A 27,738-nucleotide genomic window follows, 5' to 3' on the forward strand; every position below is an offset into this window, starting at 1 on the left:
TCGCTATCTAATAGGACAGGCAGAAAAATATTATGAGACGAAGACTTTGTACACTTCATTTGAGTAAAAAAACCCATCAGATCCAGGACTTGAATGTACACATGGTGGCAGAAGAAGGAAATCTATAAGCTCTTTTTGTGGCTTAAAAAAGAAACATTTCAGGCATTTATGTCTTCATGGAAATTCAGAAGGGAGGCTGGGCAGTGGTAAGGGAGGGGCAATGCCAGGCTCACGTAAAGAAACAAGGTTATTATTATTTTTTTTTGCCTACCTGGCCTCTTTCTAAAGAGCCCCATCCTACCGCATCCCTTCTTCTTCTTCATAACCTGAGTGCCCAGTTGGCACGACCCAGACGTACGGTTTGTGGTCCGTTCGCCCCGAGGCACATGCTCCATGAGAATGGTAGCAAGGGTCTTCAACTCTCCAGCTCGCTCAGGAGTGGATCTCATCATTTTTCAGATGTTTACTCTGTATTTATTTGCTGATTTTCTGGGTGGATTTGAGAGCACAAGGAAAGCATATATCTTTCTACTTGTTATTTTCATCGAACTTACTACCCACTTCTCAGCCTAGGTGACATCCTGCGTTTCATAGGATGGGTTTTCATAGTTTGGGAAAGGCTAGCATTCCAGACTGGCATTAAAAACATGAGCAGCTGCCCCGCATGGCTGCGGGGAAAGGACAGGGGTGAGCCACTGACGGCAGCCTGGTGGAGAGGGAAGGACCATGTGTTTTCATCTCGGAAATGCTGAGTAATCATGGAGAAGCTTGGAACAGGGAGATGGAATGATTTATGCTTTAGAATGACCTTTGACACGAGTGTGGAAGGTGGATCAGAGGGGTGAGATTTGAGCAGGAGACTGAGATAGAACCGGTCTGCTGTGCGACTGCATTCCTGACCTGGGAAGACTTGGGGTCCTTGTGAGCAGTCTGGGAAGACCGCTCAGGAGAATAGCTGGTGCGTGTGCCAGAGGGCAGCAGGCAGGAAGGAGGGAGGTCCTGGAACCTCCTAAGTTTGAAATGTGTGTGAGACCAAAAGTAAACTGTCGAGTGGGGTAGATGGCTCGAGCTCAGAGGGACAAGCTGAGCTGGGTATAAATGTGAGTCATCAATATCATCATGATGCTATTTAATCCAAGAAAATTGATGAAATAGTCAAAGAGGAGTAGAGAGAACAGCGAAGAGAACTAAAGAGGAAGAAACAAGGAGCTAACCTTGTAGATTGGAAATATGATTAAAGCCAACAAAGGAGATTGAGAAGAAAGAGGGAAGATAAACCAAAGAAAACTGCCAAAGATTCTGAAAGAAGAAAGTATTTGGAGAAGGCCAGTGCAGCCAAACAATGCTCAGAATGAGGCAATCTAAGGGCAGATATATTTCCAGGGGGTGTGGCACCTGGAAGTCATTGGTGACCTTGCTAAGGCAGGTGGACAGGTGGAGGCAGCAACCCGCTGAAGGGGGTGGAAGTGAGGACATAAGGTGAGGACGTGGAGCCAGATGCACCCTTAGAGCTTTCAGGAGGTCTGCCTGAGGAGAGGATAGCAAAGTGGGGTCAGAGCTAGAGGATGCGGGGTCAAGGCAGGGCTATTTTTAAGGAGAGAAATACTAGAGCCTTCTGTTGGTGGAAGGGAGTGACGAGAGGGAGGGAAGGAAGGAAGAAAGAGAGAGAGAGAGAGAGAGAGAGAACTCGAGAAGAGAAGAGTGACCTTAAGAAACAGAGTCCTTGCGAAGGTGAGGAGGGGGCGAGGGGGCTGGAGGCCGGGTAGGACGGTGCTTGTGAGAGGAAGGAATGCAGCGCAGGCCTGTGTTGACGCGGTGGGAAGGCGAGAACGCTCATGTCGGATGGCTCTGTCTGCTCAGCAGAGTATGAGAGTAGGAGGTGGGTGGCAGAAGGGAAGGAGGTTGGGGGAGGAAGAAGAGATGAAATCGCTGTCTTTCGGACAGGAGAACCAGCTTGCTAGAGAAACAGAGTTAGACGGCGTACCACTGGACACTGGACCAATAGTGTAAAGTGAACCAGCCAGTGCGGGTGACTTTTCTCAAGCAGCTTTCGGCCTCCTAATTGTGTGCTGGTGGGGAGGAGGGCGGGGGTGCGGCCAGATTTCAGATGTGTCAGAGGACGGACCAGAACAATCTAAAAAGATCCTGAGTGTTTGACGGTCACAGTTGTCTGATTTTCGGCTGCTATGACATAATGCCATAGACTGGGTAGCTGGTAACAACCGACATTCGTTTTCACTTAGTTCTGGAGGCTGGGAAGTCAAAGGCCAGGGCGCCAGCCGGGTCAGGTTGGGAGAGGGCCCTTTTCTGGATTGCGGAGGCCAGTGTCTGACTGGTCCTCACATGGTGAGAGCAGAGAGAGGCAAGGTCTCATGCCTCTTGTAAGGATACCGGTCCCCTTTATGAGGCTCCACGCTCGGACCCCATCTCTTCCTAACTACACCACGAAGGACCCAGCTCCAAATATCATCGCGTTGCCAGGTGAAGGTTTCAGCACACAGATTTTGGAAGAACACAGACATTCGGGCTGTAAGACAAGGACGACTTCCCAATGGCACATGGAAAGGGGCCTGAGAGGATGGGGAAAGGGGTGGACGGGTTCAGATCGGGGCGCAAGGACCTGAGCTGTGGGAGAGCTGAGCTGGGAATCCGGAGGGGATGGATGGGTGAGAACCCGATGCCAGTGGTTGGCTACACATCCTGACTTTTGTGAGGCGGAGGTCAACAGCAACAAGAGGCTGGGGCTCCATCGTACTGGTGTCTGAGATGGGCCGGGCCACTGGATGCCAGTGCCGCCCCCGGCACGGGTGCCGGAAGCTGCCAGTCCCCAGGGTCTGGCGCAGTACAGGGGCACGTCTGGTGGCTGCAGCCGGAGTGATGGGGTTATCAGGGTTCGTGGGGAGTTGGTGTCTTCCTGGTGATATGGCAGCATGTATGGGATGGCTGTGAGTGTAGGGTCCGGTAAGGTGGAGGAGAAAGAGCCCTGAGCATCGGGAGGAAACCAGGAGAGAGCATGAGGGGCGTTCTGGTTTGATGTCAGGCACAGCACAGATTCCATCCTGACCGCGGAACAATGCTTGCAAAGTCCGAGGAAGAGTCGGGAGGGAGGAGCAGGCCCTGTGGAGGGTCGGTCACAGGGACGGACAGGTGGGCAGCGGTGGGGAAGCAGCGCGGCGGTTGGTGTATGAGCTGCTTCGGGAACACAGGCGCTCCAAGCAGGGTTCCAGGCGGGCTCAGCAAAGGCGCGGGACAGCGGGCGAAGGAGAGGCCTCAGAGGCACTGGGGCGCCAGCTGCTTGTGCATTGACCTTGCAGGTGATGGCGTTTCTCCTGAGGAAAAAGAGCTCTCTGCTCACCCACCGCGTCTTCCAGCTGATCCTGGCCATCGCGGGCACTGCCGAGCTGGGCTTCGGGCCCCCCGCCCGCACCAACGTCGGGGTCTTCCAGCACATCCTCTGCAACTTCGAGGTAAGCGGGAGGTGGGGGGGGAGCCTGCAGGGGTGTGTGAGGGGGGAGCCTGGCTTCCTGATGGCCGGATGGTTGTGAGGGGAAACCCCAAAGGCTTGAGAGCGGAGGGCCAGCTTCATAATGGAACCCCTCCCCCAGTGGCCCGGGCAAGTCTCCTGGCCTCTCTGAGTTGCAGTTTTCGATGGTGAAATAGAGGTCAGCATCTCCTATAAGCCAGATGCAACATGGGAAAGGCTTTTGGAACTGTAGGCTGGGTCTATATATATGGGGGTCAAAGAGTGTGAGCCGATTCCTTTGGTGCCTGCCATTCACAAACTCCCTTAAAGGAGTGACTGAGGATGCTGAGGGGCCGAGGGCCGTGAGGAAGCACAGACTGAGGTGGAAAGGCCCATGGAGGAAGCGTCCTTGACCGAGTGAACGCTGGGCCGGCTGGCGAGGTCCCTGGGGGCGGTGATGACAGGAGGCAGCCCCTCCATGCAGCTGCCGAGCCTGGACACATGCAGGAGGTCCAGTGTGCTGGTGGGAGGGAGGCAGGCACAGGGCAGTGCTATTCGCACACCTGGGGGATGAAAGCAGAGGACTGAGAGCAAGGGGCTTGGGGAGTGCCTGCCAGGAGATGAGGCAGAGGGGGAGGGTGGAGACGGGCTAAAGACTGAGCCACAGGACATGCATTTTAGTCCATGTGTGCCAGAGTCCAGGGAAGTATTTTTAAAAACTTTTTAAAGTTAGAAATAATATATGCTTATTACAGAATACTTTAAATTAGATAAAAGTACGGGGGGGCGGGAGTATTTCTGAGACTAAGACAACTGTTGTCAACCTCAAGTGCATGCTTTGTAAGCTTTGTATTAGTACTGTTACATTTTCTATCAGTTACATTTTTTATTAGTTATGATCTTGGTGTGGATATTATTAGTCCTATCCTTTCCCATTTAACATAAACATTTATCAATTTACTAGAGGGTCCCTCGGCCTGGCCTGCACCCTCTCACAATCCGGGACCCCTCGGGGGATGTCAGATAGCCGGTATCGCCCGATCCCCGCAGGCCCAATCCAGACAGGAGGGAGCCCGATCCTGTGCATTGAGAGTCTGTCCCCTGGTGGTCAGTGTGTGTCATAGTGACCGGTTGACTGGTTGTTCAGTCGTTCTGTCGTTCAGTTGCTTAGGCTTTTATATGTACAGATTATGGACTTTGCAAGCATTGTTCCGCGGTCAGGATGGAATCCGTGCTGTGCCTGACATCATTCCTGTGTTGTCAAACTCCTAGGTTATGTCCATATATTGTTGTTATAAATGAGCACTGTTATACACAGCACCTTTGTGCATACATTCCCCTCAATTAAAAAATTCCTTGGAATTATTAAAGGCTTTATAAATAAATTTTGGATTATTGATAAGTTTGCTAAATTGCTGATACCTTGGGGTGTTAGCTAGAGAATGACACATTAGAATTTTACTTTAGGTCTATTTCTCAGGGGGTAAGACCCACAGGCAGGGAGATGGTCCGTAGATTGTTGTAGAAATCCAGTGGGAGAGTTTGAAACCTGAGTTGCCATAAGGCAGTGAGGTAAAGAGGATCAATGAGGATTATAATTCAAATGAGAATTGGTTTAGACCGAACGACAAGGAAAACACTATATATCGAAGCACAGTGGGGAGGCTGCTGGGAGCTGGACATGGAGGAAATTTATAGCCCTCAACGTCCCTGTCAGAAAGAGAACGTTCTAAGTTCATGAACAGAGGCTTCAGGGTAAAAAGTGAGAATGACCGAAAAACAACACAAAACAGAAAACCACAAACTAAATTCCAAGAAAGAAAGAGGGAATAATAAAGATGAGAACATCAACTGTTTTAATAGGAAAGAAATAGCCACAGAAAGGATCAACGAGGCCAATAACTAGCTCTACTAGAATAAACTGCTGAGATTGGTCAGGATAAAAGGCAGGAAGGACGAGAAATAATGCTGGCAAGGTGGAAGGAGGGAGATCCAGGGGATGAGCAGGGTGAGGGGGAAGGAGGGAGATCCAGGGGATGAGCAGGGCGAGTGGGAGGAGGGAGATCCAGGGGATGAGCAAGGTGAGGGAAGGACGGAGATCCAGGGGATGAGCAGCGTGAGGGGAAGGAGGGAGATCCAGGGGATGAGCAGGGTGAGGGGGAAGGAGGGAGATCCAGGGGATGAGCAAGGTGAGTGGGAGGAGGGAGATCCAGGGGATGAGCAGGGTGAGGGGAAGGAGGGAGATCATGGGGATGAGCAGGGCGAGTGGGAGGAGGGAGATCCAGGGGATGAGCAGGGTGAGGGGAAGGAGGGAGATCCAGGGGATGAGCAGGGCGAGTGGGAGGAGGGAGATCCAGGGGATGAGCAAGGTGAGGGGAAGGAGGGAGATCTAGGGGATGAGCAGGGTGAGGGGAAGGAGGGAGATCTAGGGGATGAGCAGGGCGAGTGGGAGGAGGGAGATCCAGGGGATGAGCAAGGTGAGGGGAAGGAGGGAGATCCATGGGATGAGCAGGGTGAGGGGAAGGAGGGAGATCCATGGGATGAGCAGGGTGAGGGGGAAGGAGGGAGATCCAGGGGATGAGCAGGGTGAGTGGGAGGAGGGAGATCCAGGGGATGAGCAGGGTGAGGGGAAGGAGGGAGATCCAGGGGATGAGCAGGGGGAGTGGGAGGAGGGAGATCCAGGGGATGAGCAGGGTGAGGGGAAGGAGGGAGATCATGGGGATGAGCACAGTGAGGGGAAGGAGGGAGATCCAGGGGATGAGCAGGGTGAGGGGAAGGAGGGAGATCCAGGGGATGAGCAGGGTGAGGGGGAAGGAGGGAGATCCAGGGGATGAGCAGGGCGAGTGGGAGGAGGGAGATCCAGGGGATGAGCAGGGTGAGGGGGAAGGAGGGAGATCCAGGGGATGAGCAGGGGGAGGGGAAGGAGGGAGATCCAGGGGATGAGCAGGGTGAGGGGAAGGAGGGAGATCATGGGGATGAGCAGGGTGAGGGGGAGGAGGGAGATCATGGGGATGAGCAGGGTGAGGGGAAGGAGGGAGATCATGGGGATGAGCAGGGTGAGGGGAGGAGGGAGATCATGGGGATGAGCAGGGTGAGGGGGAGGAGGGAGATCCAGGGGATGAGCAGGGTGAGGGGAAGGAGGGAGATCCAGGGGATGAGCAGGGTGAGGGGAAGGAGGGAGATCATGGGGATGAGCAGGGTGAGGGGAAGGAGGGAGATCCTCGGGATGAGCAGGGTGAGGGGGAACAGGAGAGTAGGGCTGGCATCTTTGTGCCAATAAATGTGAACCCTTAGCTCATCTGAACAATCTCCAAGAAAATGTAAGTTTCCCAAACTCACTCAAAAAGAAATAAAAAAACTCAAATGGTCCCATAATCATCAAATAAATGGAATCATATTTATTGATTTATTTTTAATCCTCAATTACATTTTTCCATTGACTTTTAGAGAGAGTGGAAGACATAGGGAAAGACAGAGAGAAATATCGATGTGGGAGAAACACATTGATTGGTTGCCTCCTGCACCCGCCCTGACCAGGGCCTGGGTCAGGGAAGAGCCTGCAACTGAGGTACGTGCCTTTGATCGGAATCAAACCCAGAACCCTTCGGTCCACAGGCCAACACTCTATCCACTGAGCCAAACCAGCTAGGGCTGGAGCCAGTGCTTTAAAATCTTACAAACAAAATCCACAAGGAAGGTGGCGGCCCGGGTGTCCGTAGAGAAGTTCCACCTGTCAGGAAGCAGGCCCTCCCAGCCTTAAAAACTCTTCCAGGAAACTGAAAAAGGGGCACTCCCAGGTTATTTTATTAGCTAATCTGAGCCAAAAAGGACAGTATGGGAACTTCAAAAGAGAAGGCCAATCCTATTCATTACTGTAGCTCTCCAAGTCCTAAGGAAATTATCAGCGAATGGAGCCGGGCCAGGAAGGCCCTGTGGCCTGGGTCTGAGATGCGCGCAGGGACTGTGAAGGCCGCCGGCAAGGCCTGGCACCCGGCTGCCTCGGCACACGCTTTCCTGCACGCAGAGACCAGAGAGCACGCCCCTCCCAAACACCGCGCCAGGCCCAGCCGCTGGGTCCAGGCATCCCTGCCCCCCCAACCCCCTGTCCCTGTCCCAGCAGCTGCCTGTGCAGGACCACCAAGCTCCCAGCTGCTCCTGGAACCACCATGCACCACCCGCCCTGGGAACCGGCGTCCTCGAGTGAGCTGGTGCTTTTAAAGCTGAGGCTAAGAAAACAAGCAGCCAGTAAACACCAAAGTAAAACAAAATAAACATTAAGATTACGAGGAGAGTTTCAAGTAAATGAGGGCAGTGATGTGTGTATTGTATTTGGAGGTCACTTGGAGGTGATGACAGACTAATGAAAAATAAAGAAGGGGTCAGAGGAAGGTGAAGAGTGGAGAGGAGGGGAGAGAGGCAGGCTTTTGAAGAAGAAGACAGAAGAAAATGGAGGGAGTTTCAGGGCTTAAGATAGGAGACGAGTCTGGTTGTAGGCCGAGAGGAGGAAGGAGTGGAAAAAGGTGGTTAAAATACCAGTGGGAGAATCAACTATCAACAGCACAAGTCCTTAAAAAAGAGGGTGGGTTCGGAGACAAGAAAATCGGTTACAGGAGAAGGGGGATCTGTATGACTGGACAGACAGTGGAGAGGGAGCGAGGGGAGTTGAGGAGCAGGAGAAGGAGGATCTGTGATGACTGGACAGACAGTGGAGAGGGAGGGGGAGGGGAGTTGAGGAGCAGGAGAAGGGGGATCTGTATGACTGGACAGACAGTGGAGAGGGAGCGGGAGGGGAGTTGAGGAGCAGGAGAAGGGGGATCTGTATGACTGGACAGACAGTGGAGAGGGAGCGGGAGGGGAGTTGAGGAGCAGGAGAAGGGGGATCTGTATGACTGGACAGACAGTGGAGAGGGAGGGGGAGGGGAGTTGAGGAGCAGGAGAAGGGGGATCTGTATGACTGGACAGACAGTGGAGAGGGAGCGGGAGGGGAGTTGAGGAGCAGGAGAAGGGGGATCTGTATGACTGGACAGACAGGGGAGAGGGAGCGAGGGGAGTTGAGGAGCAGGAGAAGGGGGATCTGTATGACTGGACAGACCGTGGAGAGGGAGGGGGAGGGGAGTTGAGGAGCAGGAGAAGGGTCTGTATGACTGGACAGACAGTGGAGAGGGAGCGGGAGGGGAGTTGAGGAGCAGGAGAAGGGGGATCTGTATGACTGGACAGACAGTGGAGAGGGAGGGGGAGGGGAGTTGAGGAGCAGGAGAAGGGTCTGTATGACTGGACAGACAGTGGAGAGGGAGCGGGAGGGGAGTTGAGGAGCAGGAGAAGGGGGATCTGTATGACTGGACAGACAGTGGAGAGGGAGGGGGAGGGGAGTTGAGGAGCAGGAGAAGGGGGATCTGTATGACTGGACAGACAGTGGAGAGGGAGGGGGAGGGGAGTTGAGGAGCAGGAGAAGGGTCTGTATGACTGGACAGACAGGGGAGAGGGAGGGGGAGGGGAGATGAGGAGCAGGAGGGACAGGAGGTTGAGGGTAAGCAAGTCTTAGGTTTCTGGTTTTTAACAGGGACAGGCAGATCATGGCTGCATGTGCCGTGGGCTCGGCGTGGGAGAGGGCACAGTTGGACACATGATCCATTTGCTATTTAAGGCAGTCAGACATCTCAGTGCAGTCCTTAGTAGGGCTTGTAAGACAGGATAAGCAGCAGAAGATTCAACTGTCTGCATTTCCCAACCCGTGTGGTGCAATGTAAAGGGATTTCTGAAAGAGCGAGGCAGCGTCCGATGTGCTCTGGCCACCTGGTACTGTTCCAAGGCCCTGGAAGGGAGGGGGCTCGGCTGTGGGGAGGGGCAGGGGCACAGCAGCAAGGAGATTGCTGGGTTCATGCCTGCGTGCTCAGTTTCCCAGCTCCCACACCGGCATGGCCTTTGTTCAGGGACTGCCTTTGTGAGTGAAGATGCCGCGTGTGCAGGGCCCTCGACGTGTGCCTCGAGGTGCCTGACTGGAGCCCCCGCAGCCCACACAGGCTTTGCAGGTGGCAGTGCCCACTCTGTGTACTGAGCAGGAGTGAGCTTGCAGGGCTGGGACTCTGCCAGCCTGCTTCTGGCTTGGCACAGCGCGCTCATTTCACCTGGATTTTCTGTACATTCACTCTTAAAAAACTAATGGACTCTTTGTAAGTGGCCACCACGTGGTAGGTGTGATGCCAGGCCCTGCGGATCCCAGAGGGATGGTTTCTGCCTACACTGGCCTCCTGATAGACTTGGGTCACTGCGGCTCTCCTGCTTCCCCTGCAAGAGCATGGACCCACGGCCACCTGTGTCATCGCGTGAGGTCCGTTACCGACCCACGGCCACCTGTGTCATCGCGTGAGGTCCATTACTGACCCACGGCCACCTGTGTCATCACATGAGGTCCATTACTGACCCACGGCCACCTGTGTCATCACGTGAGGTTCATTACTGACCCACGGCCACCTGTGTCATCATGTGAGGTCCATTACTGACCCACGGCCACCTGTGTCATCACGTGAGGTTCATTACTGACCCACGGCCACCTGTGTCATCATGTGAGGTTCATTACTGACCCACGGCCACCTGTGTCATCATGTGAGGTCCATTACTGACCCACGGCCACCTGTGTCATCACGTGAGGTCCGTTACCGATCCACGGCCACCTGTGTCATCGCGTGAGGTCCATTACTGACCCACGGCCACCTGTGTCATCACGTGAGGTCCGTTACCGACCCACGGCCACCTGTGTCATCGCGTGAGGTCCATTACCGACCCACGGCCACCTGTGTCATCGCGTGAGGTCCGTTACCGACCCACGGCCACCTGTGTCATCGCGTGAGGTCCATTACTGACCCACAGCCACCTGTGTCATCGCGTGAGGTCCATTACTGACCCACGGCCACCTGTGTCATCGCGTGAGGTCCATTACTGACCCACGGCCACCTGTGTCATCACGTGAGGTCCATTACTGACCCACAGCCACCTGTGTCATCACGTGAGGACCGTTACCGACCCACGGCCACCTGTGTCATCGCGTGAGGTCCATTACTGACCCTGTATGTCAGTCTCCAGGAGATGGCTGTCGGGGCCACAGGGAGGAGGCAAAAGGGAGTTAGACAGACAGGGCTTTGAAGCCAGTCTCTGCCGATGAGTACATGAGGGTCGGCAGGCAAGTCTCTTAGTGTCTCGGAGCCTCAATCTTCTCGCTGCTGCATGCAGACATCATTTTGGACTTTGCCCCGCACGTCTCGCCACTGCCAGTGGGGTAATTTGTGAGTGTGAGCTCTTTTTGGTGCCAGATGAACGCACTGTTCTCATCCCACATCTGGTTTGGGGCCTTAGGAAATGACTGTGTTTAGAGATCAGACATAGAAGCCTCTAAAGGGAATGGAAATGAGACACGGGGGATCGCCATCCACTTGGTGCAGAGGACAGAGAGCAGCTGCCCTTGTTCACTGTGAATGAAAACAGCCTCAGTGACAGCTCACCCCCGGGACCCCAGGGCTTCCCCTCTGTGGCCGTCGGTCAGGTCCCGCTGCGCAGGAGGAGGGGGTGGGCTGTGCTGCAGGTTCTGTGGAGAAAGTGTTGCACCACAAATCGGGTGTTTAGTTACTCTAGGGTAAAACCGGAAAGGGAAGGCCCGCTTCTAATTCCAGTCCGGCCACTTGCTGGTGTGAATGGGACCTGTCACTCGATTGGTCTGTCTCGGCCTCTGTTTTCTCATCTCTGGAGTGGGAACACGGGCATTGGCCTTGTGGCTGAGATGAGTCTGGTGTGGGGACCCCGGGCTGCAGGGCCTGGGCCTGGGCACCGCAGAGATGAGGAGAGACGTGGTGTCTGAGCTTCCCCCGGGCAAAGCCCTCCACGCAGCCAGGAGCTCGGGTCCGATTCCAGAGGGGAAACTGGGTTGGTGACTCCAGGCCGAGGAGACCAGGCCAGCGCGCTATGCACTCGCGCTGCCGGAGGCCATTCTCGGGCCCTGCTTCACCGGCGCTTCTGTCTTCCAGCTCTGGATGAGAGCCGCAGACAGCGTGGAGCAGTCCCTCTTTTCCCACCTCCTGGAAATCCTCCGGTCGCCAAGGTAGGCTGGGCTTCGGCCGCTGGACACTAGAAGCAAAGGCTTCTCACCAGAAAAGGGACTCAGAGGGCAGGGCATGCCCACGGCCCTCACCCACCCGCTCCCTGAGTGCACGTCCCCTGAGGCAGCACGTAAAGCTGAGATGGCTCAGGCTTCTGTAACAAAACTGCCGGGGATGAGGACGGGTGCTGATAAACAGCAGGACTCTATCCCTCCCAGTCTGGAGGCTGAGAGTCTAAGATGGTAGATCAGTGTCTGGGGGGGACCCCACCTCCGGATGTAGAGGTGGCTGTCTTCTCACTGTGCCTGCACCGGGGGAGGGGCTGGGGTTCGCTGGGGTCTCCTTTGTGAGGGCACAAATCCCATCACGAGGCATCACCTTCACGACCTAATCCCCTCCCAAAGCCCACTGCCCAGGAGTAGGTTTCCACATAAGAATTTAGGGAATAACGAGCAACACAACAGAAAGCCCTAGCGGTTTGGCCCAGTGGATGGAGCTTTGGCCCGCGGACTGAAGGGTCGCGCGTTCAATTTCGGTCAAGGGCATGTACCTCAGTTAGAGGCTTGTTCCCCGGCCCTGGTCAGGGCGCGTGTGGGAGGCAACCAAGCGATGTGTCTCTCTCACGTGGATGTTTCTTTCTCTGTGTCTCTACCCCTCTCTTCCACTCTCTCAAAAAAAAAAAAAAATCAGTGGAAAAATATCCTGGGGTGAGGATTAACCAAAAAAACAACACAGTTTGGGGGTCCCAGCATTCAGTCTATAGCGGCACCTTCCCCGTGGCTCACGCATGTGCGCATGTGTGTCTCCCCTGCTGGACTGGGGCCTGGGAAGCAGCTTCCTGGCTCTGGCGTCAGGGCTCAGTGGGCCAGCAGAAGGGACACACCTCTCCCACCCGCTCTCCGCTGGTGTCTCCCGCCAGTCACCTAGGAGGCAGGGCAGTCCGGGTGTCAGTCACCTAGGAGGCAGGGCAGTCTGGGTGTCAGTCACCTAGGAGGCAGGGCAGTCCGGGCGCCAGTCACCTAGGAGGCAGGGCAGTCCGGGTGTCAGTCACCTAGGAGGCAGGGCAGTCCGGGTGTCAGTCACCTAGGAGGCAGGGCAGTCCAGGTGTCAGTCACCTAGGAGGCAGGGCAGTCTGGGTGTCAGTCACCTAGGAGGCAGGGCAGTCTGGGTGTCAGTCACCTAGGAGGCAGGGCAGTCCGGGTATCAGTCACCGAGGAGGCAGGGCAGTCCGGGCGCCAGTCACCTAGGAGGCAGGGCAGTCCGGTGCTTTAGGTCGCAAGTGGTGGAACTGCACTCCCACCAAGGCAGGGAAGGAAGAGAGAGGAGGGGCAGGAGGAAGTGGAGAAAGGAATTCATTGCTCACACAGTTGAAGGGGCTGAGCTGCCCTGGGGCTGGGCCACTCACACCCCTTTATCTGAGGTCTGTCCCCATCTAGTCTCTGCTTTCTTCCTGCTGTGTCCTTTCCGCAGCCTCTGTGGCAGGCGCTGCAGGTGCCCCAGGGCCCCTCCTGGGCTTAGCACAGAGCAGGGAGGGCTGCTAGGTCCCCCACAGGCTGGAGCAGGAGCAGGACTGCACCCCTGGGAGTGGAGGGGAGCTAGGAAGGAGTGGTTCCCGAAGAAACCCAGGGGCTGTGATCAGGATAAGGGAGGAGGGAGGCAGGGGAGGCAACGTGTCCCCATTGCATTTCACAGGCTTCTGGGGCCGCAGGGGGAGAGGGGAATGAGGCCTGCGGGCAGCAGGGGAGACAAATGCAGAAAGCAGTCTGCTCAGCGCTGCCCTGAGAAAGCACAGGAAAGATGGGAGGGGGGGGGGGCGGTGCTCACAAGCAACAGACACACAGAACAGGGCTGGCTCTGCCTCTCTGGAGTGTCAGGGACGCGGAATGTGGCAGACGTTAGCGCTAAAAGGCACTTCAGGAAGGAGCCTTCCACCCATTTCACCTCCCTCCACCTTTGCTTTCTTTCCCATTCCCACTTTCTCTCTGCACCTGATAGTTCTGAGGTGAGCATGCACCCGGAGCTGTTTTCTGGGGGAGGGAGGAGGAGGGAGTAGAATTTACTAGAAAGAGCATGTGATGAGCTGGAGGAGGGGCCCAGAATGCTGGAATTCTGCCTTGTCCCCTGACCCAGCGGAGTGCTCATCCACTTGGTGGCTTGGGGCAGCAGGAAGAGCGCCCACCAGCCGGCTCGCCGGCCGGGCCTGGGTGTGGGGGTGCTCAGGGTCACACTCCAGTCGGCTATTTTTGCTCCGAGTCCCCGAGACCACCCTTAGTTCCCCCAGGCTTGGCATGAAGCCTCAGTAGCTGCCTTTGAAGGCAGTTTCCGGGGCGGAGGGCGCGGAGCCTCCTCCCCAGCGCCTCGCACTCGCAGACACATACTCGATGGGCGGCTGGCGGCCTTGGCGCCCGAGGGCCATAGAGCGCGCCGGCCTGGAACACCTTTTCAGCAGAAACACAACAAATTTGGTTCATTCCAGTCCAAGCTTTCACCGCCTCTCTCCTGGCTCGCAGGGAAGGGCCCCGGAGTGCTGGGGTGGCCCACCAGGCCCAGCTGATACCCAGGCTCGTCTTCCTCTTCAGTGAGCCGGGCCTCGCCCCCTCCAGGATCCCCGCCATCATCGCCATCCTGGGCTGGCAGCTGAGGGGCCACTTCAGTGTCCGGGACTTGCTCAGGTACTGCACCCAGCGGCCCAGCGCAAGGCAGGGCCCGGGCTGGCTTACCAGGGACTAGGCTCAGCCTCCCCTGAGCACACTCACCCAGCATCCCTCCCCTTCAGTGCGGGGCACGGTCCAGATTTCTGTTCAGAGGAGGGTGCATGTGCAAGACCCCGGCAGGGCTGTGGGCGCCCCGCTCCCCGGTGCTGACACACCGGTTGTGCCAGGAATTCAAGACTTTCCAGGGCACAGCCGTCCCCACCGGCTGAGGACTCAGGGCGCCTGCCTTCTGCAGACTTCCCAACAGCCCAGCCCGTGACATTTAACCTCGTCCATCTTCACCGCCATCGGCTCGGCTGATCTGGCAGAGCACAAGTTAACTGCTCTGATGAATCCTGACAAACAGTAGAAGTCTCTGGAAATACTGTATTAACCACAGAATAGCGTGCTCCCCTCGAACCCTGCCTTGCAGCCGCATTGGGGTGTTCTGTGTAGAAAACCGTCACGTGTGTTCAGCAACATGGCTGAGCCCGCCTGAGCCTGTCCTCTCTGTTAAGGGTCGCGCTGTTCGTGGTGTACACCCTCCAGCCCGCCTCGGTGGATGAGCGGCAGATCTGCGCAGATGGGGCCCCGGAGCCCTCAGGGCCTGGTGAGGAGACCGCTCCAGGCCACCAGCTGAGAGCCACATGTGGTGGGCCAGGCGGTGGCGGGAGGGGCTGAGACGAAGGAGGGGAAGGCACCGGTTTGAGGGTTGTTCCCAAATAGGGGCTTGTGAGGTCATAGCGTTATGGTTAGGGTTACACATCCAGTTAAACTGCATGTTCTCTCTTTCCGGCCTGGAATGGCTTCCAGATAGCACACAGTTTCCTGTAGCCCAGCGGGGGGCCTCAGGCCCAGCCATGCCTCAAACCCATGTGCCATTTTAATTACTTGAAACTAAGTGCAGTGAAAAAGTCCACCCCTCAGTCACACCAGCCACATTCCCAGGGCTTGATAACCACAGGAGGCTGGTGGCTACAGCATGGACAGGGCCGATGCAAAAGATTCGCCTGGCCAGCACTGCTCAGTCTAAACAAGTTCTCTCTTCTCCTAGATCTAGACGGAAAAGTAGGCATTACCATTTCCATGTTGCAGATGAGGAAACTGAGGCTCAGATATTAGGGCCTTAATAAGAGCGTGGGCCAGAATCCAAATAGAGGGGGATCTGACGCCACGTCTTCCACAGCGTCATCAGGTCTATCGCTACAGCATGGGGTCTGTGCCCACAGTGGGCTGTAAAATAATCGGCCAACCAAGGGAGTGAATGAATGGAAAATGAGTCAACCGCCCTTCTTATATGGACTCCATTCAGACCCTTTTGTGAGAATATCACCTGTTGAGACAGTGTTAACCTGTCCCTTGGGGCTATAATGACATTCAGAAGTACAGCTCCTTTCCCCACTGGATCTGTAACCTCTTGCTATTCCTCAGGCTCTATTTTTACTGCAGCATCGGCGTGCCAAAGCCTCGCCTGGGAGCTGCTGGAGAGCAGGGCCCAAGGTGGAGAACCAGGGTCCTCACCCGCTACCTCCAATGCCTCGCTAGACCCGCCAGTTTAGATGCTCAAGAAACATTGCAGCCCATGATAATTAAAGGACTCCTCTTCTGGAAGATACATGTTAAGGATTGTGTGTGTGTATGTGTGTGAAAGAAGGGAGATTGAAAACATCTCTAGTTAGAGGTGACTTTAAGAATATTTTCTGAAAATATTTTAAAAGCGTTGTACTGAAGTCTAGAACCGAATGACAAAATTTGGAGTCCCCTCCATGGGCTAATGCCTGAATGAAATAAGCATTTGGTGACTGGGATGCTTACTGCAGAAAATAAGTCTCTTTACATCCGTTCCCTCTCAAATCTAAATGGCCTCTTTTTTAGCTGGAAGCCAAACATCTGGAAAGACAATCTGGCTCAGAAACCAGCTGCTGGAGATGCTGCTCGGTGTAGTATCTTTCTCCCAGCTTCATCTGTCCTCTGAGTAAGTAGCTCCAGGAAGCGCGATTTGGCATTAGGTTGCCTCATCCAGGGTGCGGTGTTAAAACCTTTCCTTAATGAAAAGCTAGTTCTCAGAGTCAGCTGTCTGCAGTGTGTTTCCTGCACTAGTCAGAAAGAAAATTATATTCTCTCCACCCGATAAAGCAGACCTTGCCCTAAGATATTCCGATGAAAATGTTTAATGGCATAGTAACTCGAAACAGATTTGGTATAATTACAATAAACTCCTTTTGTCACCATTGCTCCAGTATAATTGTTATTGTTTTGGCAGTTGTGACAATTACTAATTTTGATGTCCTTTACTTGGCAGACAATAGAATGGAGAAATGGTTAGCCTAAATAACATTGATCAAGGAAAAGGCTTGCCAAATTCTCCTGCTCTTTACTGTTAGTTACCTCGTTATTTTCCCAAGTTGGAAAAAGAAGTATCTGCCTTCAATCAACTTTCAAAACAATGTATAATCATAACATTCCATCAACTCTCCCACTGATTGCTTTACCTTCAACCCTGGAGTCATTTATTTAACAGCTATTTGTTGAGCACCTACTATGTGCCAGACACTGTGCCTTCATGTGAGGACATGGTGCTGAGCATGTCAGCCCAGATCCCTGCTCTTGCCAAATGGACATTTTAGTGTTTATATATGTTTGGGGGAGCAGTGGGGGGTCTCCTCAGTAAAACAGCTTTGCAGATAGTGCTTAAAAATTTGCCAGCCCATAAGTCTTTACATTGCTAGAATCAAAACATGGTAGAACTGGGGAGATGAGCTAGTCTAAACCCTTCCTTCCCCTTATGTTTGAAAAGGAATGTAGTGTAGTGCTTAGCATCTGGGCTCAGATGTTAGATCCCCTGGACTCAAATCCCAGATCTGTTCGCAGGGTCCTTGGGGAGGTAACTTAAGGCCTCAGTGCCTCTCTTCTAATCATCTATGTAAACATAAAAATAGTACTTGCTGTAGATGGAAATTAACATGCGGATAGCCTGGAGTGTGGTGCCTACAATACTGTAAATACTCCATAAGTGAACTTCTATCATCACCAACACCACCATCATCACCATCACCACCATCATCCTTATCACCATCATCACCATCACCACCAGCACCAAACTCATCCTCATCACCCTCATCACCTTCATCACCAACACCACCAGCACCAAACTCATCTTCATCACCCCCATCACCATCATCACCATCATCACCATCACCACCAGCACCAAACTCATCCTCATCACCCCATCACCATCATCACCATCATCACCATCACCACCAGCATCAAACTCATTTTCATCACCCCCATCACCATCATCACCATCATCACCATCACCACAAGCACCACCATCATCCTTATCACCCTCATCCTCATCACCATCACCCTCATTCTCACCCTCATCCCCATCACCCTCACCCTCATCCTCATCACCATCACCATCATCCTCATCATCATCATCCCCATCCCCTCACCCTCATCCTCATCACCATCACCATCATCCTCATCACCATCATCCTCATTACCATCACCCTCACCCTTATCCTCATCACCATCATCACCATCACCATCATTCTCATCACCATCACCCTCATCCTCATCACCATCGCCATCACCCTCACTCTCATCCTCATCACCATCACCATCACCCTCATCCTCATCACCATCACCCTCATCACCATCACCCTCATCCTCATAACCATCACCATCATCCTCATCCCCATCATCCCCATCACCATCACCATCACCTCATCATCACCATCATCACCATCACCATCACCATCACCCTCATCCTCATCACCATCATCATCATCACCATCACCCTCATCCTCATCACCATCACCCTCATCCTCACCCTCACCCTCATCCTCATCACCATCACCCATCACCCTCATCCTCATCACCATCATCATCCTCATCACCATCACCCATCACCCTCATCACCATCACAATTCTCATCCTCATCACCATCACCGTCACCATCATTGAGGAAATAACCAGAGCACATCAAGAGTTCTACCAAAGTCATGCACTTAGTTAATTCAGAGATGGGGCTAGAAGACAGAACAGTCTGTTGATTCCTAGCCCAGTGGCCACGCCCTCACCATGCCTAGACTGGCAGCTGATGCTGAGAACACTGTCTGGGACAGGCAGACCTTCCATGGCTCCCAGGAGGCCAGGTCCTTAGCTGAGCCATTGCCTCTGAGGGTTGCTGCCCATCTCCCTGCTCTCCAGTTCCCTCTAGCAAGTCTGTATTAGCCAGACTCATCATTTTAAAATTCATTTTTGGACCTGACAGTAAATCATGTAATTTTTTTGGCCTAAACTGATAAAGATGCAGACACTTTGGACCATTCCGTTTAGATTAGTTTTGACCAGTGTATTTCAAAAGGGAGGTAAATAACCATTATGTGTTTTATATGACTGTTAGAGGCCCAGTGCACAGATTCGTGCACATTGAAAGGAAATTAATTAGAAGGTGGCTGGCAGGATGGGACTGGGTGAGATGGGCCAGACACACCCTGAAGCCAACCTCCCATGGTCCCTCCCCAGCTGGCTGCACCTGGGGCGGTGCCGGGACTTGCAGGGTATCTGTAGAGTGAGCCAGTTCCCTCCGGCAGGTGGGGTCCCTCAGCCTGGCCTGCGGATATCGGGCCAAAACCGGCTCTCCGACATTCCCTGAGGGGTCCTGGAGTGCGAGAGGGCACTCTGCAAGGTTGCTGTCGCTTGGCAGCTCCTGCGTTGAGCGTCTGTCCCCTGGTGGTCAGTGCGCATCATACCTACTGGCCAGCCCTGGGCAGCGGCTTGCCTGAGCCTTGGGCTGGCCCGCTATCGACAGCTTGCCTGAGCCTCGGGTCAGCCCTGGGCAGCGGCAGCAGCCATCCGCTCCCCCGATGCACCTCCTGGTCAAGTCCCTGCCCACCTGCATGCGCCTTGCAGCTCACGCAGCCCCGCCCACATGCACACAGCCTCCTGGTGATCGCTCGTTGAGGCATGAGGGCGTCACGGCATGAGGGCGTGATGACCACATAGGCTTTTATTAGTATAGATATTGCTGTAATTGGAAGGGTGGCCATCAGACACTGCATGAGTGTGAATATCAGTGGAGTACAGCTCCCACTGGGCCTGCAGGCTTCACATCTATTGATACATAATTGCCAATTGCTTTGAAAACCTTTGGCCAACTTACACTTCAGCCATTCACAGACAAATTCAACCACTGTGCAGCAACTTTGCCAGCATTTCATTTACCATTCCTTTAAAATGCAATCTGTGTCTTGCGAAGTGGTATTGAGATGTTCACCCTAATTTGCCTTCCTAGGTGACTGGTGAGGCTGGATGTTATTCATCATCTCTGAGCATGCCGTTTGCATTTGTTGGTCTCCTAGGACAAAGGAGGAGGTGTTCCTGAGCCTGGGGCCCGGCTGGTTCCTGCTGCTCCTGCAGGGCCACCTGCACCCCAGCACCACTGTGCTGGGACTGAAGCTGCTGCTGCACTTCTTGTCGAGCCCTGCCCTGCGCGGGCGCTTTAAGGACGGCCTGTCTGCGGGATCCTGGGTGGAACGCTGCGCAGAAGGCTCGGACATCCTGATGGGTGCGCATGTCAGGAATCGGGAAAGGCTCCTTGCTGAGCATTTTCGGTGCCCCTGTGTGACAGCGTGTATTTCTCTCCGGCATTTCTGGGGGGAGTGGGTGGCAGGGGATTCCCTCGTGTGCCAGTCCCCACCGTGGCCAGAAGCAATTGCAGTTGTTCTCAGTGGCATTGTGTGCCCCTTCCGATCCATAGATAACCTGAAGAGCCACCCTCCCGCGCCCGACCAGGGCCCCTGCCTGCTTCCTGGATTCCGGGTCTTGAACGACTTTCTGGCCCACCACGTTCACATTCCGGAAGTCTACCTCATCGTGTCCGCCTTCTTCCTCCAGACGCCACTCACAGAGCTGACGGGTGGGCCCAAAGTAGGTTCTTGGGGCCCCCAGGGATGGAGTGACACGCTGGGTTTTCTGCTGCCACATGACCAAGGCAGTTCCCTCAGACTCTCCATTAGCTCGCTCCAATTCTTCCCGCTTCCGCTGTCCTGACCCACTTCTCTCCCTGGCTGTCCACACCTTGGCTGGCTCTTCAGATACCCTTGACCTCCTCCACCTCTGCCCCCTCTTCCTAGCAGCTCTCCCTTCTCATCAGTCCACTGGTGAGTCGTTCTCCTTGGGGCACAGCGAGAGAAATCCATGATGAAGGCGGGGAGGGGGAGACTGATTGCTGCCCCCACAGATCAGAGCCTCAGTCATGCCCTCACCTTAGGGATGCCCCTGGCACTCCCCTGTGTTCGAATACAAACCTTCCATGCGCTGAGTCTCCTGCCCCACAGCTGCCCAGCTTCCTCCCTGCCAGCCCTCATGCTGGGATCCTTCCAAGTCACCTCCAAGCAAGGCAGCTGCCTTGTGCTTGCCCAGCCTGTGCCTTTAATGAGCTCGCCCTCCCACATCACCTGCCTCACCTCCTCCAGGGGGAGCCATCTTGCCAGTGCCTCGGCATCCTTTGCCTTATGTGCACGGACACATCGACATGCCCGCCTCTCTCCAGGCACTGAGCCCCTGGACCACAGACCCACCTGTTACTCACCTTCTTGGGCACCCGGCAAATAGCAGCATCAGGAGTTGTCTCTTGGTCTTAACCGACTTGAGTTGAACTGCCCTGAATTGACATGGGATGCGGCCATAGCTTTGCAAACAGGAGATCTAAATCTTGATATATAATAATAGCGTCCCAAAGCCCACTTCCAAAGCAAGGTCTGCATGCTGTGCCACGTTCACAAACCCTGCCTTGTCACCGCTCCAAGACGTGTCCCGGGAACAAACGCTGCCGGGCGTCAGGAGCCATGGGAGATATTTCACACATTTGCCTCACCTGATATTTATGACAACCATCACCCTCATCCTCATCTTCCGCAGGCTGACCCTCACCATCCCACCTTCTAATAAGCCGTAGACCATGGGGCTGATAGTGCAATTTTTATTTCACAGAGAGGGAAACGAAGGTGCAAGGGCCAGAACAGCTTGCGTAAGCCCAGTCAAAGAGGCGGAGTCAGGCCTGCGTGCAAGGATCCTGGCCTTCCCCTGAACTGGAGCCCGCACGCACCTTCTATAGTCTCATTGCAAAGAATCACTGACCTTGACTGGACAGTATTTGTGGTCAGACTGGAAGAGCTAAACTCGGCACAAGTTGCTGGCGGGGTATTCAGTACCTTCTTGAACATGCATGTTTCCCTCATGCACGGAGCGGCTGAAATTCCCCCAGCGGCCGCCGCCGAGGGGTTTGCTGTCCTGCCTTTCCGAAAGGGCCCGTGGGACACTGCGTGCCCTGGCGGGCGTCTCTGCAGCCTGACTCCTCTTTCAGGACAGCCTGGACGCCACGCTGCAGGGGCTCCTGCAGGCGCACCGCGCAGGGGAAGTCCTCCGGGCCGGGCTGTGCGTCGAGGGGGCCCTGCTGCTCCTGAGGATGCTGAAGGCCACCATGAGCCGGGTGAGCCCCCTTCCCCACATGCCGTGACGGGGTGGAGGGGCAGACAAGGTTGGGGGGGTCACCGCGACTTTCCCAGCAGTGTCCAAGAATGCCAGCAATTAGCAGGTGTTATTCAGAATCCTTGATAGAAGGGGCCAGGTGGCTCCTCAGATGCACAATGGGAACCAGCCGAAATGTTTTCAATGCGGTGTAGCCACTCTCGCCAAAAGCCTTCTATTTTCCACTTGCTTAGGCATCTGACTTCCTTCACTGGGGGATGCCTGTATTCATCAAAGCGAGCATTTCTGAGCCGGACCCTGTGGAAGGGAGACAGGCCTCTCCCGTCCAGGAGTTCACCTCTGTCTGACAGCCTCCTCACCTGCAGCCACCTGTGCGGGGGGCAGGTGCCTGGAGAGCCTTCAGGCCGCCCAGGGCCACCGAGGTGGGAGGAGGGATTATTTTAGACATGAAGGCAAGTGTCAGCTTTTGATATCAAAACTAGACTAGCTTTATTTTGAAAACTCCTTTTTTACATTTAAGAATATATTAAATTCATAGTTTTTATATTATTTAAATTGTTTCTATGAAACTTCTTGTGCCTGACTTTTTTTTTTGTTATTGACTTTTTTAGGCTTTTAAATGTCTCCTTGACCTAGTTTAGGTAATTTATAATTTTAAAAAAATCTTCCCAATTATTTAATTGGCACAAATGATCTCTTTTAATTTATTTAATTTTTGTGGTTACTTTCCCCTTCTTACTCTTAATTTATGAGTTCATACTGTCCTCTGCCCCACTCCTCCCATTATTTGAAAAGCCGAGGGCCTGTAGATTTATTTAAAGAGCCAGTCAACCTCCTGACTCTTTTCTGCCTAGCTCTAAGAGTTTGATGTTTGGCATCTCCATTTTCTGGTTGTTTTCTGGAGTTTCTGTGCTTGCAGCTTTAAAGACCTTCAGTTCATCGTTTTCGGTGCCCACGTGGTTGAGCTTTCTCTCGTTGTTGTTGCCCATCTCGGTTGGTTTTGTCCTAGTCAGAGCATGTGATCTGCACTCTTCCCATTGTTGGGAGCTATTCAGAGTTCCACTGCAGTCCTAATGCTACAATTAATCTTGGGTGCCTGGAAAGATGTATTTTCTGTTTATAGCATCAGGAATCTGTTGCCTTTCTAACCAATTAGTTTCATTTTTAAAAAAGCAAACAAAAGAATTAACATGGAAGCATTTAAAATAAAGAAAATACATAGCATGCTGAGAGAAGTAAAAAAAAGAGACCAAAGATTTACATTATAATAGCAAACACAAAATGGTTCACTGGTGTGTGACAGGAGGGACTCTCAGATTGGTCAGTAAACAAGACCCCACCTTCTGAGATCTAACAAACGTGACAGAAGCAAAGTCACTCACAGGCCGTTCGGTCCAATGAAGATGTCTGTCGTTCGGCGCTCATGTGCCCAGTACAGTAGACAAGCACCAAAATACAAGGTAGGAACCAAAGGGTAAGAAGAAAAGACCAGAAACTTAACTGTAGAGAATAGCTCTAACATCTCTTTCTCAAAGTTTATTTTCTCTTATCTTTTTTATATTATTGTTTGTTCAGAACTTTACTTGGTTTGACATCATACCCCTGCCCATTGGCAACAAACACACCACAGAGTAGTCTGCCTCTTGTTGAACGTGATAGGAATGGAATCATAGAGTATGCTTTCTTTGCATCTGGCTTCTTTTACTCATCCTTATGTTTGTGGGATTCACTCATGATGTTGTATGTGTCAGTAATTCATTCTTGTTTATTATTGAATAGTATTTTATTGTGATAATTGATCACAATTTATTTATCTACTAGAGGCCCAGTGCACGAAATTCGTGCACTGGGGGGAGGGTGCCCTCAGCCCAGCCTGCACCCTCTCCAATCTGAGACATCCCTCTCACAATCTGGGACTGCTGGCTTCCAACTGCTCGCCTGCCTTCCTGCCTGATCACCCCCTAACTGCTCCCCTGCCAGCCAGAATGACACGTAACTGCTCCCCTGCTGGTCTGGTCACCCCCAACTGCCCTCCCCTGCCAGCCTGGTCACCCCCAACTGCCCTCCCCTGCTGGCCTGGTCACCCCTAACTGCCCTCCCCTGCAGGCCTGGTCACCCCCAACTGCCCTTCCCTGCTGGCCTGATCACCTACAACTGTCCTCTCTTGTCGGCCATCTTGTGGCAGCCATCTTGTGACCCAGGGGGACAGCCATCTTGTGTGAGGGTGTGATGGTCAATTTGTATATTACCTCTTTATTATATAGGATTCTTGTGGGTTTTTTTTTCCATTTGGAAATAGAAATAAAGCTGCTTTTTCATATCTTTGGGCAGACATATGTATTTTTTTCTGTTAGAAATATGCCCAGGAGTGACACTGTGGTCCATCAGTTATACACATGACTTGCCTTAGCAGATAGCACCAAATAGTTCTCCAACGTGAAGTGCCAACTGCACTCTTACCAGCTGTTACTCTAGTTGGAAGGTGCAGGTTGCTCTGCGTCTCTCTCAATGTATTGCATTGCTGGTCTTTGAGATGGTCAGCAGTCACCACGTTCAACAATCCTTTGAAACAGTGTTATCCCCGTTGTCAAATGTAGAAACCAGCAGTGAGGTTAGCTCACGCAGGCAGGGTCATGGAGCACGGGCATGTGGCAGTGTGTCCAGCCTTAGCCTTACATTCCATGTCATTGCATTGCCTAAGAACCTTCAGGGGTCCTGGTTGTTCACACAAAATCCAGGTTTCTCTTCTGAAAGTTCAAGTCCTCTCCCCGCTGCTTCTGCTTATCCTGTGCTAATCACTGGGAAGTAACCCTGAGGCACCAAATGTCTCATTCAATCCTCACAATAACCAATTGCAATAGCTCACATTACAATCCTTGTGTTACAGAGTGGGGACTGGAGGTGTAGGGGGAAGGGACTGTCAGTCAGAGGCAGAGGCAAGATTCGAACAGGCAACTAACTCCAGAAACCACTCTCCAAACCCTGATCTCTGGTATTCCTTTGGAAATCACTATTGCGCTCTTAGGACCTGTGGAGAAGCCGGGCGCTGGGGACCCAGGAGCAGTTTCTCTCTGCTGCCTGCTCAGCCCATACCAAACCCTTGCAGATCCAGTTTAAAATCAGTTTTCTAGCTGCCCCGTGCACATTGCCTTTCTCTCTATAAGTAGGCTGTGTGCTCTAGTATGAGGCTCAGTTCCAGACACTCGGTATCTACTTATTAAACAGGATGTCTGGCGTGTGCACACGGGCCAGGTCTAGAGGCAGCTGCTGGGAAATGAGGCAGCCATGGATGGGAGGGGCAGGCTGAGCAACTGGCCAGGAGAGGACCCAACCTCCACTTAGCGCAATCACAGGAGTAGGCTGAGCACCCTCCATCTGGTTGTTGGCATGGCTCTGCAGGGTGGGTCAGTTTTCAAGCTGCAGGCTGCCCATCACGCTAGGGCAGGAGCTGGGCACTCTGGGGCTGGAGCCAATCTCCAGACAGAGTGACTTGGCACAGCCAGTTAAGGGAGCTGAGCTCCGGGGACACTCGTGTGCAGCCCGGATGGAGACTCAGCCGTGTGTCCGAGGCCAGATTATGGTGGGGACGGGAAGGGAAGTCCCCAGGTCCCTCAGGGGACTGGGTGTCGGCTCAGTAGATGATCTGTTCCAGATCCCTGGCTGGTGGGGAGGGGGATCCTCAAGTTCTGCCAGTTCTGGGGACACATAAGCCAAGGCAGGTTCTAGCGTTGGGAGCAGACAGCTGGGCTCTGAAAAGCTGAGGCTGACCCTGATTTGCAAGTTTCCTGAGCACAAAGGCCATGTCGAGTCATTAGAGGCCATTGGGCACACGGGAAAGATAGGCAGGGTTACAGCCAGATGCCTGGAGGCAGGCAGCGCCCGGCTCGGCTCCTTATCCACCGGGGACCTTGGCACGCTATTGACCGCTCTGCCTGTCTCCCCATCCGGGGAGTAGGGCAAATGCAGGCCTGCCTCAGAGGGCTGTGAGAGGTGAAAAGAGCGTGTGTGTGAAGCCGTAGACCAATGCCTGTGCATGTGAATCCCTCCCCAGGCGATGCCCAGGGCCCCGTGCCAGGCCAGTCTAGGGGCCTTGCCGTGAGGTGTCTGGCTGAGAGTCTCAGAGAGCAGGTCTCCTCCCTAGATTCCTAACCCTCCGGCTCCCACACACGCCTCACCCGGTGCCCTCTCAGCCCCCGACAGGCCTTGGAGACGGCGCCGGGGAGCACCCGTTCCCGGCCAGCGTGCTGCAGTTCCTGGGCCAGGTGCACAGCGCCTACCCGCAGGACCCCGCCTGGTGGGCCCCGGAGTTCCTCCAGACCTTGGCCGTCGTCACCTTCCCACTGGGAACCAACAAGGTAGGACACGCCACTCCCCTGCCCCAGCGAAGTCAAGGGCTAAGGGAGTCATCCCTCAAGAGAAAGGGCAAGGTTCCTGCCGCCCCAAATGAAAGGCACTTAAGGCAATGTGGCCGGAACAGCAAGGCAGCAGCTTCCTTCTCAGCTGGGATGCAGTTGTTAGGGATCTCAGTCATCTGATGGCAGATCAAGTCCAATTCTATATGGAATGCCCTCCCACTGATAATGCGAAACAACAGACTCCGTCCCTGGTGGGTGGGTGAGGGCCAGACCCAGTGGGTGGGTGTGGGCTGACCGGAGGAAGGTCCTCCTCTGCCTTTTGTCCCCAGGACCCTCCTCCAGTCTGCAGACCGCGACTCGGGACCCCTTAAAGTCAGGTGGCTGGGGGCAGGGGACCGGCGGGGTCTTGAGGACGAGGTATGAGTGTGGGGGTAGAAGATGTGAGTTTGAGGCAGAGCCAGGCCCAGGGACACAGTGGCCTGAGAGAGTCTGGGAGCCCAGAGGAGCGGGTGAGGGTGACGACGGGTGTGAAGGGCAGAAGCCTGCTGGTCACCCTCCTTGACGGTGCAGGAAGCAGAGATGGACAGGGAGCAGGAGCTAGTGACACAGTCTGCAATGCTGTCGCTGCAGCTAAAGGAGCGGCTGCAGGCCCGGAGGGTGAGGAGGGGTAGACGCCGGCCACGCACAGTGCAGGCAGGCAGTGTTGGCTAAAGGGCCAGGTGAGGGAGCGAACATGCTCGTTTAGCTCATCTTTTCTAGAAGTGCATGCACCCCGACAGCCTCCATCCACTGGACACCCACAACAGTCCTGAGCCTGGCGCTTCCCATCACGCTTTTCACCCCGTTGGCAGGTGGTGTGTGCTAGTCGGGGCCAGGGGGAGGGGGGGGAGACACAGCAGGGACGCGGCGCTGGCAGGGTCCTGTGGGCTCAGTGGGGGCTTAGGACCTAGCCTAGCCTACAAACCATTGAGAGTGAAAAACACGGTTCCGTGATGAATAAGTGATGAGCCAAGATTTAACCCTCACCCATCTCTTCCCATAGCCCCTTCCCCACCCCCAGCACTCTCACCATAAAGCCCATACCCTTCCTATCACCATCAGTTTAAAATCAAACCAAATGGTCAAATGAAATTCAGGAGTAATTTGTTTCAATAAAAGACTAAATATAAAGACTAGATTTGCAAAAAGATAAAATGGTTTGTTGGGTTAATATCAACTAAAGTAATTCCCTAGGAAAGTAAGAGTAGAGAAAAAGATGCAGTGGAGGCGTGGGGGATCGGACCCCAGCCTCCGAGGCTGGGCAGGGAGGAAGAACGGCCCGCAGGCTGACCCTCACTATCCCCCAAGCTGGGCCCCTGGAGGTGGCCAGAACCCGCAAGTCCTGACATGTTTGGCCTAGATGCCCTCCTCACCCCAACACAGTGGGCGGGCTCACCATTTGCTGAGTTGAGGTTCCAGCTGGCTGGCTCTTCCTCCCTTGTTCAGGGTCTCTGCCTGGGGGCGGGTCTGGCCCAAAGTCACCTCCCCGGCCGAGCTCAGATGAGCCAGGCTCTGACATGGGCCCCTGGCTCCACTTCCAGCACACGTGTCCCCGCACCTCCTGTGCTTGTCCCAGTTCCAAGTCTGCTCCAGAAGGCCTT

The 27,738-nt window shown here is 54.0% G+C and overlaps 1 protein-coding gene across 1 annotated transcript in view; it reads left to right on the plus strand.

Annotated features, from left to right (window-relative positions):
* The window catches only part of WDFY4 (WDFY family member 4), a 234,656-nt gene that overhangs the window by 88,693 nt on the left and 118,225 nt on the right, over positions 1-27,738 (plus strand). The window contains exons 23-31 of the mRNA XM_054729209.1: positions 3,315-3,467; positions 11,479-11,552; positions 14,061-14,222; positions 14,762-14,853; positions 16,119-16,218; positions 19,613-19,818; positions 20,011-20,180; positions 21,619-21,744; positions 25,934-26,098. Of these exons, the coding sequence (XP_054585184.1) occupies positions 3,315-3,467; positions 11,479-11,552; positions 14,061-14,222; positions 14,762-14,853; positions 16,119-16,218; positions 19,613-19,818; positions 20,011-20,180; positions 21,619-21,744; positions 25,934-26,098 (1,248 nt within the window). The remainder of the gene's footprint in view (positions 1-3,314; positions 3,468-11,478; positions 11,553-14,060; positions 14,223-14,761; positions 14,854-16,118; positions 16,219-19,612; positions 19,819-20,010; positions 20,181-21,618; positions 21,745-25,933; positions 26,099-27,738) is intronic.

This window comes from Eptesicus fuscus, chromosome 17, assembly GCF_027574615.1.
Source record: "Eptesicus fuscus isolate TK198812 chromosome 17, DD_ASM_mEF_20220401, whole genome shotgun sequence".
Taxonomy (NCBI): domain Eukaryota; kingdom Metazoa; phylum Chordata; class Mammalia; order Chiroptera; family Vespertilionidae; genus Eptesicus; species Eptesicus fuscus.